General features: G+C 51.4%; 1 protein-coding gene across 2 annotated transcripts in view; it reads left to right on the top strand.

Moving 5' to 3' along the window:
- Nucleotides 1-2,218: 2,218 nt before the first annotated feature.
- UBE2H (ubiquitin conjugating enzyme E2 H) overlaps nt 2,219-11,546 on the top strand; it is a 56,142-nt gene continuing 46,814 nt past the window's right edge. Inside the window, exon 1 of one of the 2 annotated variants that reach the window (XR_012585288.1) lies at nt 2,219-2,547. Coding sequence is in view for 1 of the 2 variants with exons in the window: in XM_074573144.1 (XP_074429245.1) it covers nt 2,495-2,547 (53 nt within the window). In the remaining variant the exon portion in view is untranslated. The remainder of the gene's footprint in view (nt 2,548-11,546) is intronic. The other variant, XM_074573144.1, reaches the window with a different exon arrangement.

The following is an 11,546-nucleotide window of genomic DNA, read 5'->3' as shown; positions in this document are numbered from 1 at the left end:
GTTGGGGAAAGGGGTTTTAAGGGAGGGTTGAGCCTCCATGGACAGCCCAGGCGCAGCTGGACCTCCTCACCCCGGGCCTGCTGCAGCCACACAGATGTGTGTGAAGGCATGGAAATGTCATTCCCTTTTTTTTTTTAAGCAAAGGAACCCCCTTTGAAGGAGGATCCCCTGCCTTGGTAGCCCCAGCTCTGGGGCTTTTTCTGCATCTTGTCTTGCCCCATCCCCTTTGGGGCATTTTCTGGCTACTCCGTGCCTGGGAAGGCAGCGTCTGCCTTGGTCGGAGCTGATCCTTGCTCTCCCTGAACCCCGAAGCTTGTGGGTGCACCTGCCCACCCGGGGGCTTTTTCTGAGAGACACCCTTTACCTGTTGGCATCTTAAGTGAGTGCTGGCAGGAGGACCCCTGGGGAGCAGCAGGGCTTCAGTTTGGGTGGGTCGTCTTCCTTTCCTAATTGTGTGGCCTTAACGAAGGGCTGCTTCACCCCATGGCCATGCTGGGCTGGGAGTTGGGGTGGAGATGGGGAGTGTCACCCCCCCACATACACCCTGGGTACCCCCAGAGGGATGAGGATGGGGCATGAAGGAGCCCTTCCCCAGCTGAACCCACAGATCCCCTTGTCCCCAAACACACCACACCCCACCCCACCCCCCCCCCAGTTTTCCCATAGCTCTCCCCACAGCTTCCTGTGGGTCCTTGTAGCTCCCCTGCTCCCCAGGACTCCTCTGTCTCCCCGTTACTCCCCCTTTTCCTAAGTTTTCCTGCAGTTCCCCATGAATCCCCCTACTCCCCACATCTCCCCTGTTCCCTATGACACCCCCCCATTTCCCCTCCCTGTCTCCACTTTGCCCGTCCCCAGTACGGTCACGGAACCACCCCACAAGCCGTGGGCTGCACCCAATGCGGCTGGTGGAACAATGTGCCCGTGCCAGGGTGGGCAAGGCCAGCCACCAGCCCTGCAACCCCATTTTCAGAGCTGGAGAGGTTCAGAGGGTCCCCAAATCCCCTGTGCGCCCCACGTACAAGGGTCTGGGTGCTGCGAAAATGGTGTTAAAGCATCCCAAAAGGGACAGGATGCCATCATAACCCACGTTACCCTGAAATTATCACAAGTTACCCTGAAAAATACCCAAAGCTACAGTATTACGCAGATGAAATACAAGGATTTAAAGAAATTAAAAGAAAATCCTGATTTTTTTTCCCCCTCCTGTTCTCCCAGTTGCACTGAGGCTGGGGAAATGGGGGACCCTCTATCCTGAATTCTCCAGCTGCACTGCTCAAATATGGAATCACAGGATGGTTTGGGTTGGAAAGGACCTTAAAGATAATCCAGTTCCAACTCCCCTGCCATGGGCAGGGACACCTCCCACTGGATTACATTGCTCCACGTAGCCTGGCCTTGAACACCTCTGGGGGGGTATAAATATATAATATTTAATATATAATATTTAAATATATAAATTTAACCCTCTTCCCCTTTGCTGGGGATGTGGATCTGACCCTCTTCCGTATGTCATCTCCTGTTCCTGCTGGACTCGGGGCTGGAGGGGCACCTTGGGGCATTAAATGGAGGAAATCAGCCCCCCTGCACACACTTGTGGCATGAAGTTACCCCTTTTCTCCACCTTTTTGGGCTTCCCTGGCTGTGTTTCCTCCCTGTGCAGGGAGGAAGCGATGGGGCAAATTTTTGGGGTGATGCTGGGGTCAGGAATGCGGGATGTCCTCCCCGGGCGTGGAGATGCCACGCCAGAGCCCCTCTGGCTTGAGAGACACTCAATTAAGCGCCATCGTCACGCATCCCGCTGTCACCTCCGGGTCCCTCCCCCATCCAGTTTGGGTAAACTGAGGCACCGGGAAATGCTTTGCTGGTGCGTTGCACCGGAAAGGCGGTGCGGTGACTCGTGCTGCGAGGCTTGGCCATCAGCCATGTGCCTGCTTTGTGATCTAGGGAGGAGGGGGGATGTTTGGATTCAATGGTGGCTTCCCCCAAGTTGACACCGGCGTCCTGCAGGGTGGGGACACCTGCGCTGGGTCCCCCGGGCCCCGGCACGGTCTCGAACCCGCGTCCCCTCCAACACTTTCCCCCCGCCCCGCCACCGCCACCGCCACCGCACTACAGTTCCCAGCGTGCCGCGGGGTAGGCGGGGCCGACGCGGCGTTCCCGGCGCGACCAATCGCGACGCTGCGGGGCGGTGAGGTCACAGCGGGTGACGTCAGGGGTCCAGAGAGAGGCTCCGGCAGAGGCGACGACCGGAGCGGGGCTCGCGGCTGAGGGAGCGCGAGGCGGCGCGGGGGGGGGGGCCCGGGCGGCGACACCGGCGGCACCACAGGAGGAGGGCGGCGGCGGCGACAGCGGCGACAGCGGCGGCGAGTGGGGGGGGGTCCCAGCGGCTCGGAGCCCGGCGCCCCCCCGCTCCCCTCGGTGCCGGGCGTCCCCGGTCGGCGGCGGCGGCGGCGCTGACAGCCCGCCCGGAGCACCGGGGGCGGCCGCGGCCACCATGTCCTCCCCCAGCCCGGGCAAGAGGCGGATGGACACCGACGTGGTCAAGCTGTATCCTTCCCGCACCCCCGCCGGAATCCAGCTCCCCCCCCCACCCTCCGCTGGCAGCCCCCGGGGGGGCGAGCCCGCCTCCTCGGCCGGGCCTGCAGCGGGGGGGGGGTGGGCGGGGGGCATCGGGGACCCCCCGCTCCGGTGTCGCCCCCTCCGGGTGGCGGCAGCACGCCTTTCTGAGGCCAGGCCTAGGCCTTTCCCCAGAACTGGGGGTTGGGCCTGCCCCCCCCCCCCCCGCCGTGGGGTGAGGGGCCCCCCCCTTACCGGGGGGGAGGCCTAACCTCACCCTTCCCCTGGCTCTTCCCTTGTTTTGAGGGGGCTTATCCCCCTCCGTGGCTTGACAGCCACCAGCTGGGGTGCCCAGGGGGTGTCCCTGCAGGTGTCCCTCCCCCCTTGGTGATCCCCCCCACCCCAGCTTAGGTGTCCTGCACCCCCCCCCCCGCCTGCCCTGGCCTGCGGCCCAGCCGCCGGGGGAGGGTGAGGAAGGGGAGAACAGCTCCAGCAGCCACAGCCCAAAGAAAGGCTTTTGTGGTGTTTATTATTATTTACTCCCCCGATTTCAGCCTGTGGTTCACGAAGCTTCTGGTGCTGGCTTAGGGATTTAATTGGGGGGGGGGGTTGAGGGGACCCCCACGGGGACTGGCTCGCAGCAGACCCCTGGCTGGGTGACAGGGGGGTGGGCAAAGGGCTCTGGGGCCCACAGCCCATCTCGCAAGAGGTCCCGTTTATGTAACGCTCCAGGTTAGGTTAGGCTTTATTATTTTTATTTCCCCCCCTCCTTCTGTGATAGATCTGTTTATATTTTTGCTCCTTGTTTTTATTCTTGTCCCTTTACAGGGTGGCGAATCCTTTTTCTCTCTGTCTGGAGTGTGGGTGGCATTGAAAAATATCATTGGGAATTTGGTTCTGGGATTGTTTTATTAATAGTTTTTGTTTACAAGGTGGCGGTGTGTGCTGAGAAGGGGTAGAAATGACAAGAGTCGCTGAAATGTTTTTCAGCTCTGTTGACTGACCTCCCTCAGCAGGACTCGGGTCTGGTGGCTCTAACTTGGCGGTGTCAGGGGGTCGGGAAATGGGTCTGATTTAGTTTCCAAAGAGAGATAAACAAACTTACTTGGATTTTGTGTTTTTTTGGAGGGGGGGGGAGGGAGGAGCGACACCAGCTCCTGTTTGTGGCGTGAGGTTGGCTTATCGAAGGAAACTTCTGTTTGACGTTCAGCCTGCGCGTTTCTCTCTACAAAGCTGCTCTTCGTATATTTTTTTGCCTTGTTTTTAAGCAAATAGGAAATGACTACCGATCGTGCATGAATCGGAGCTATTTTTATCACGGGGTTTAAAGTTACACACATGTCATACTCTGCCGAACGCCAATTGCGATTGATGCTTAATCGCACCAGGAGGAGGGTTGGGAATTCCAGCTGTTTGTGTGTAGGGAAATAAAATCTTCCTTAGGGATAGTCTGGAAAGAGGTCTGGGCCGGAGAGGGGCCGAGGCCCAACCTGATCCGCTGCTGCTCTCCTTTCCCCTCCCCCTCTCTTTTTTTTTTTTTTTTTCCCTTTTTGTTCAATTTGTAGCCGGCATCTCCAGCGATCACAGCATTTTAGGAGACAAAGAGCAGGTTTTTCTGAAGTGGCTTCTCTCGCTCTCTGTTTCTAGCAGCAGCTGGGGCCGTGTGGTGGTAGGTAGAAAGCCCCGAATATCTGGCATTCCTCCCGACGTTGGGTAGTTTCCGCTCTGCTCTCTTTCTCCCCCCGTTGACAAAAGAAACCCAAGGCTTTTCCAAAAGCGAAGCTCTTGTTATTGTCAGCGCAGCCTTCCCGGTGTTTTGAGGGGTGAGGGTTAGAGCGGTCGGTCTCCTGCGGACAACAAACTTAGGAAGTTGGATGTGTCAGATGACTCTCCTCACCACTCCTCCCTCCCCAGCCTTTTTTGTTTGTCTGCCTGACTTGCCTCGCCTGCCTGGGGTGAGTGCAGCTCGCTAGGCCCAGGCTCCCGAGACGCTTCCCTGGGGAATCTTCGTCTCTGGAAGCAGATCTGAAATAAGGGTCTGGTTCAAGATGTGGGAGTGAGGAGGGTCTTGGTGGTGACCAAAGGAGAGAGGCCTTGTCTGAAGGAATGTACTTGAAGGCTGCTCCTCCCTGGGGCTCGAGGGTTTTGTTGTTGTATTGGTTGGGTTTGTTTTTTTCCCCTTTTTGCTGCCATTTTCATTACAGTTTCCCTTTTCAGCCCCTTTTTGTGTGTCTCATGAAGAATAATGGCATGGATTTATGGCCTGCCAAGGGCTACCTTTTTGAGTAGGGAGGGGGGTGATGGCCAGAGTGAATAACACTGCTGCCTTCTCCTGCTCTGACAGGTTTAGGAGCCGAGTGGGGTCTTTTTATTATTCCTATTTTCAATCCTGACACGTCCGTGTCCTTTTGTGGATACCTCTTTGTGAGCAGGGAAGGGGAGAGGTTGCTCAGCTCGCTGGGGCTGGTGTGGGGGGGGAAGCAGAGCTCTGTGTGTGCGCGTTAATGTGTTGAACTGATGTTTAATAATCGCCTGGACGATTATGTGCTGAAACTCTGAGTCACTCATTGTTTCTCTCCTGATCGCGCTTGCAACCTTGTGCAAACGCTGGGCAAGGGCCTGCAGTGGGGAGCCACGCCGCCTTCCTCCCCTCTTGGGAGGGCTGCTGCCCCCCACCCCGTTCACTGAAGTTTCCTGGGTGACCTGCACTGCCTGCACCCCACCGGTGAGCAGGGCTTTGCAGGAAGGCTTTGTGGCCCCCCAAAATGCCTCGGGACCCACTTGCCAGTACCCTGGAAGTGTGGGGATGTCCCGTGGGCCTGCCGGGAAGCACTCAAGCTGAAGGCTGAGCCTTTCCATGTAACCCCCAGCCCAGACACCCCCACCCTGGGGACTGAGGGGTGCTGGCAGGGGGGGATCCCATCCCCGGTTCCCCACATTTTGGGGCGATCTGCCGCCCTTGGAGCTGTGTTTGCAGGCAAGAGGCCTCAGGCAGAGCTTGCAACTCCGCGGATTGGCTGCTCTGTTACTACCCGGAAACTGGGGCCGGGGCGGAGCGAGCCGGCAGCTGATGGGGTGCCCCAGCCACTGTGTTTACACCCGTGGGGGGACGCACCCTGACACCCTGCAGCTCCCCCCGGACCGTGGAGCCGTTTGCTACCAACTGCAGTGGTTCCAAGCGGGGGTTTATTGTTCTGTGAAGGGGAGCAAGGCAGGCGCTCCAGGGCGAGCTGTTTGCAGCCTCCCCTTGGACGGGAGTTTATTTTGCGCTGATTTATTTTCCTCCTTTTGTGGATAGATGCTCCTGGCTGGGTTGTAGTCCCCGAGCTCTATTTTTAAGCATTGGAGCTGGAAAAGGGAAGTGTCACCCTGTTCTGTGCATGAAAGGAATTATAAATAGTGCCCAGCTTCATTTGAATCTCCCTGTTCTGACCAGTTTACAGAGCTGAACGTTTATAACATGCGTCGGAGCTACCGGGGAGTGTAATACATGGAGCATTGCACTCCCTTCTAATTTTAGGCTCGTCCTGAGTCAAGGAGAATAAAGGTACAAAGCTCCTTAGTTTACCTGCGAAGTATTTTGTAATCGCAAAACTCCCTGTGTTTGCTCCGCTGAGATCGGCTGAGGCAAAGGGTAGGACACAGTTTACATTTGGGATAAATTCCTTTTTATGTTCATTATAGGCTTACACCGCACTTATCATCCTACTTGAACACCTTCCAAGAGTCGCATTGAGCAATAGGACGGTCACGTGGCTTTGTTCTCTTTGGCCTGGCCCCAGGGGAAGAGCATGTGCACTGGAATGTCTTGTTTTGGTAGGGTTTGCTGGTGTTTTGTTGTTGTTTTTTCATCTTGTTTTTTTTCTTTTAAAAAAAGATAGACATTTCTGGAAACTTTTACGAGTCAGAATGTAAATTTTAAAATGTCACGCTACACTTCTTTCTGCTCCACTTCTGGGGCTCTGTTTTAATGAGGTCTCCAGGGATGAGGGTAATCGCGTGGTGGTGCTTCAAAACGCACAAAGACGTGGTGACGGCCCCGTTTCAGAACTGTGAGAGCCCCCCCCTTCCCCCGAAGCAGTCAGAAATGCTGGCACAGGTTGTGGCTTATAAATAAAATCCAGTTAAACGCAGCTCAGAATGTGTAGTGCTACCTGCCGTTACGAGAACTTTAAATCCACAGATCGTTCTGCCAAAACTAAACCAACTGGAGGAAAAAAATAAATAAATCATCTTTGTTACCTAAATGACAACTTTCAAGGGTATCATCTTGCTGCTTTTAGAGCTGAATGCGGCATCTTTGCTGGCGGCTGGATTTTTTTTCCCCCCCGAAAGGACGGGCTCTTGGCTGGAACTGTAAGTTCACTCTTCCATTGTTGCCTTGTCAGTTTGATCGCGGAGGCTATTGAAGCTCGGGCTTGTTGAACAGACCTGAAAGCGCAGTGCACCTGCTTAATCATATAATTGCGATGGTCATTGAGATGAAACTGTAGAGTATGAATTCGGTTAAGACGGCTTGGAGCAGAGTGCCTGTTCTAGCTTGACATCCCGGCCCTATTTAAAATAAGAAAAATAAAGCCTTTGTATCGCTCTGCGTTTGGGTAATTTTAACTATTTCTCTGTCTCGTTCCCCAGACTCGGAGCAGTGATTCTGGTATTCTGAATAGTATTCTGAATAGTCATCTTTAGGATTATGCTTATGGTAGTCACTTCTTAAGACTAAACTGGCATTAGGTTACTAAACGCTGATTAAACAAATTGTGGAGGCTGTTTGTTTGTAGTAACAGTTTATAAAAAAAAAAAAAAGCGCGTGCAGGATTTCAGTAAAACTAGTGGCTTGCCTTATAAAATGGTGTCCCTGCTCTCCTTTCTACTGCTATGTCTAGAAGGGCGTGCTTGATATTTCTTGTCTCTTCTAGTGAAGCTATACTGTGATCTAGGCAGGCTTGGATTTGTAGTAGGTGATTGTTTTTAAGTGTCATCATGACTATCTTACAATCCCGGCAAGCTTTTGGAAACGCGTCTCGCTGAGTGCACTCCCACGTGTTCAACATTTCTTAGCAGCAGCAGCCAATAACGTTAGCTTTGAGCATGGCTGCGAATCTTGCAAACCCTGTTAAAGTCTTAATATGTAGGATTAAGCAGAAGATGCCCCCTGATGAGGCTCTGCATTGTTTCATTTGCCAGGGAAATATTACATCTAATCTTCATGTAAGTACAGCTTGCGTTTTGTCCTGGTTCTGGCTATCGCTGTGCACTGGCATTAAAATTATATTCTTTTTTTAAAAAACATAAACATCAGTCTAATAAAAAGCTTGTAAGCAAAGCCTTGAGGTTGCTGGACATTTGCTTTGTTGATACCTGAGTGGCAAGCAGGAGGAACTGCCCGTGTTGTGCTTCTGCCTTCCTCTCTTGAGTTCACAGAAAGCAGAGATGTGGTCTTTCAGTGTTTTCTTTGTTTTTAGTAGAACATCAATTAATCGCTCTTTCAAATATGTGCTTCTTAATTGCTATCATATCTTGTGCCTACCTGTTGTACCCGGAGCAGGTTGAGCAGACTGTTAATCTGGAAGCCGAGGGAGTAAATCCCGCAAGGTGCTGAGTGCCTCCTTCGGAGGGTTGGGCGCATGCGGAGCTCGCACCTCGCCGCTGGATCGCTCTGGGAGAAGGTGGTAGCAGCTTGGAGGCTCCAGGTTTGCTCCCTCTGTGTGAGTGCCGGCAGCGAGGGAGGGATGCCCGAGGACAACAGGGGCTGCCTGAGGACAGAGGTGGTGGTTGGCAATGCTGCCCTCCTCCCGAAGGGGCAACTCGCTGCTCAGGCTTTCACTTCTTGGGCAGGATCCCGTTCTTGAAGCCCTCAGCCCTTGCCTGTATCCTGTGGCAAGCAGAAGAGAAGGGGTGCTTAAATTAAGATTCTTGATAGGCTTTTCTCCTTGATTGTTTTCTTATTTTTTTTTTCTTCAAGCAAGGTAAAGCAGCAGGAATTGGGCTGTTAGAAAGGGAAGGGCGCATCTGAAACCACCCCAGCGTAGAGCGATTGCCGGTTGCAGTATAACTTAATGTTCTCGGCACCTGTTGGTACTTGGTGCCCTTCTTAAATCGTGATTTAATTGGAGTCATAACCAGGATAAACACATAACAGGTTGTTGTTAAGGCAGGAAAATGCCCACAGTTAAAGTGACAGGCTCCCGTATGGAGTGGGTTCCCAGCCAAATAGCTATCTCTTTTACTGTCTGCTTAAATTAGAGGTGATGCGATGCTGAGGGAGAAGTGTCTGAATTTTCTGCTTTGCTCTCCTGCTGTTCTGGACATTATTCTGGCAGCAAAAATGAGAGATTGCTGAATAACATTTTTTTTTAAAATATTGGATGTGAATTATATATGTGCATGTGCATACAGGAGTTCAGCGTTTCATTGTGTGTCTTATTGTGTGCATTCAGCTTCCCCCCTTTCACTCCCTCCATTTCCCTGTGGATTTTGTCCATGTATTTCTGGAATAATGAACATAGAGCGTTGCTCTTTGTTTTTCTTCACCAAAATAGAGCTCGCGTGACTGAAGAATCATACGACCTTGCCATCTCTAGTTCTACTAGGTCATGCGGCCTGTGTGCCGGTGCCTGTCGATTCTAGCAGGGAGCTGGCGGATGAACTGCCCTCGCCGTTAGAAAATGCCACGTGTGATGGATCTTCTACCGCAACCCAGGGAAATGGTCTGAGTTAGTTTTATTGCTGGCAGAACCATGTGGTTCTCACTTCCCCCCCCCCCCCCCTACTAATTTTTTATTATTTTTTTTCCACCTTCCTGGGATGTTCAGAATTCTTTGTTCCTTGACGCTGATACGCTTTGAATACTGGTGAGCTGTTGCAGAGAGGTACAAGCACTCACTCATCACTAAGGCGACCTCTGCTTAGTTTCCGCCAGCCTCTTCCCCCTCCTGTCCCAGCTCAGTCCCTTTGGCCTTGTGACCGCTCACCTCTAAACGCTATCTCCTCATCTTCGGTCTCCATCTTCTTCCAGTTCCTCAGCCTCTCTGATAATGATCTGTCTGAGATTGAGGGTGGATTTAGTCTCTTGGAAAAAAGTGATTTCACTGCCTCTTGGGCTTGTGAAGCCATTAATGATTCTCTGCACACTGGGGCTGGTACTGGATTCAGGAGTAAGATACTATTTTTGTGGGTGTTTTTTTTTTGTTACCGTTGCAGCTTCCAAGAGCTGTCCTCTAGTCTTAAATCATTTGGCTTATTCCCTGAAGCAAATTGATTCAGCCTTCCAAGAGAAGCCAAATCACTCACAGTCCATTTTCTTGGCATTAGGTGTTTCAAATCAGGTGGAGGGGTGAATCTGCGTGTATCGTTTTTAAACTGAGGAGATGGTGGTCTGTCGACTCTAATCCCTTTTAAACTGCGAATTACAGAGCATGCCTGTATATTCTGCGTGATCCACAGACAGGAAAGCACAGGAGGTGGTGTAGACTTCCAGATACTGGTGACTCAGTGTGAGGAAGGGATTTTTAGGATAGCCATTTTTGATTGTTTTCAGAGGGTCAGGCGCTGCTTTCCAGAAATGATTGTATTTCACTGGTGCATGCTTTCCTTGGACTAAATGAAGAAAGAAGCGTAAAATATTTTCTTTGAGATTGTACAAATAGTGTCTGGGTGGATTATTCTGAAACGTTTAGCACTATCTGGCTGTAGCTGGCTTCAATAATTTTTTTGTGATACTCCCTTAAAAATGAATGTTTTAAATTTGTGTTAATGTCTTCGTTAGGAAAAGTCTGCATTTATGACAGTTGCTGCCCTTTAGGGGAGCTTAACCCTGGAGGCATCTGTCATCCCCTGTGAAAGGTTGAGGTTAAAAGCTGACAGTTGATTGTTAGATAAATTTTGCATTATTTCCAAATTCCAGTGGGCTTTTCACCTGGCCTTGAGCGCTCTCTTCTGCGAGAGCAGTGGTAGGGGACTTAGCATGTAAATTACAGATGTGCAAATCATTCCTGCCTTCCCGACTGCCTGGGTACTCTCCATGTTAACAGCTGATTGTTTCTAGTCAGTCGTCTGTGGACCTTTTATAATGACTGTATTGGGACAGACTATATTCGAACGGAGGTGAACAAGAGGGGATGAGGTAGTGGTATGCATAATGAATGAATGGTATTGAGAGAGGATGAATAGCATCCAGTCTGCCCGCTCCTGGCCCCTGAGCAAGGTATGACATTGAAAGGTAAGCCTAAACATGTTTGCATTGGAGAAAGAGACTCTGGCAGGCCGTAAAGTCTGAGATTTTGACTAAAACTGATCAGGGTTTAGGGTAGGATCAGATACTTACACAGTTATCAAGCATACCCCCTAAAAAAGGTAAAAGTCAGCATGTGGTACTAAATCAGGCCTGCGTGTCCCTGATTAACCTCTGGCGTGGTAGATTATTAGATGCAAAGTTGAAAAGATTGATAAATTATTAACTTAAGCACTTTGGCATTTCTTGGTGGGCTGTGTTGTTTTGTTTTGTCTTGACGGTGGCAGGACCAGGCATGCTCTGGAGCTGCGAAGCGACACGTTGGGGCAGGAGTGAATTTCCCACGAGACACCCTTTCTTTTGCAGTAGAAAAACTGCATGATAACATAAACCCAGGTCTGACCAGAGATTGAAAACCATTTTGCTCTTAAGGGTGTTTCTAGATTGAAATGGTATTTTAATACTGTGCTACGAAGCTATTCGATCACCAGGGTGGACATGGTTGAAGAGTTAAGACTCATCTTGGTTTTAGGGGCAAATGAAGCTGCTCCTTTAAGTCTTGCTCTGTCAAGTGTGAATGGTTTGAAGCCAGATCTTTTTATATTTTGAAAAGAAATGGGTTTGGCTTTTAAATGCATTTGGGGAAGGGGACTGTTGGCTTTTCTTTAAACCCAGTATCAGCCTTAGGAGATCTGCACTGAGAGGAACCTGTTACTTTTGAAACCTGGAGGAACAGAACGTGGCATAGAGTTGGTGA

The sequence above is a fragment of the Larus michahellis genome, chromosome 1, assembly GCF_964199755.1.
Source record: "Larus michahellis chromosome 1, bLarMic1.1, whole genome shotgun sequence".
Classification (NCBI taxonomy): domain Eukaryota; kingdom Metazoa; phylum Chordata; class Aves; order Charadriiformes; family Laridae; genus Larus; species Larus michahellis.
The sequence above is the reverse complement of the archived record's forward strand: the minus strand, read 5'-3'. Positions and strand labels throughout refer to the sequence as shown.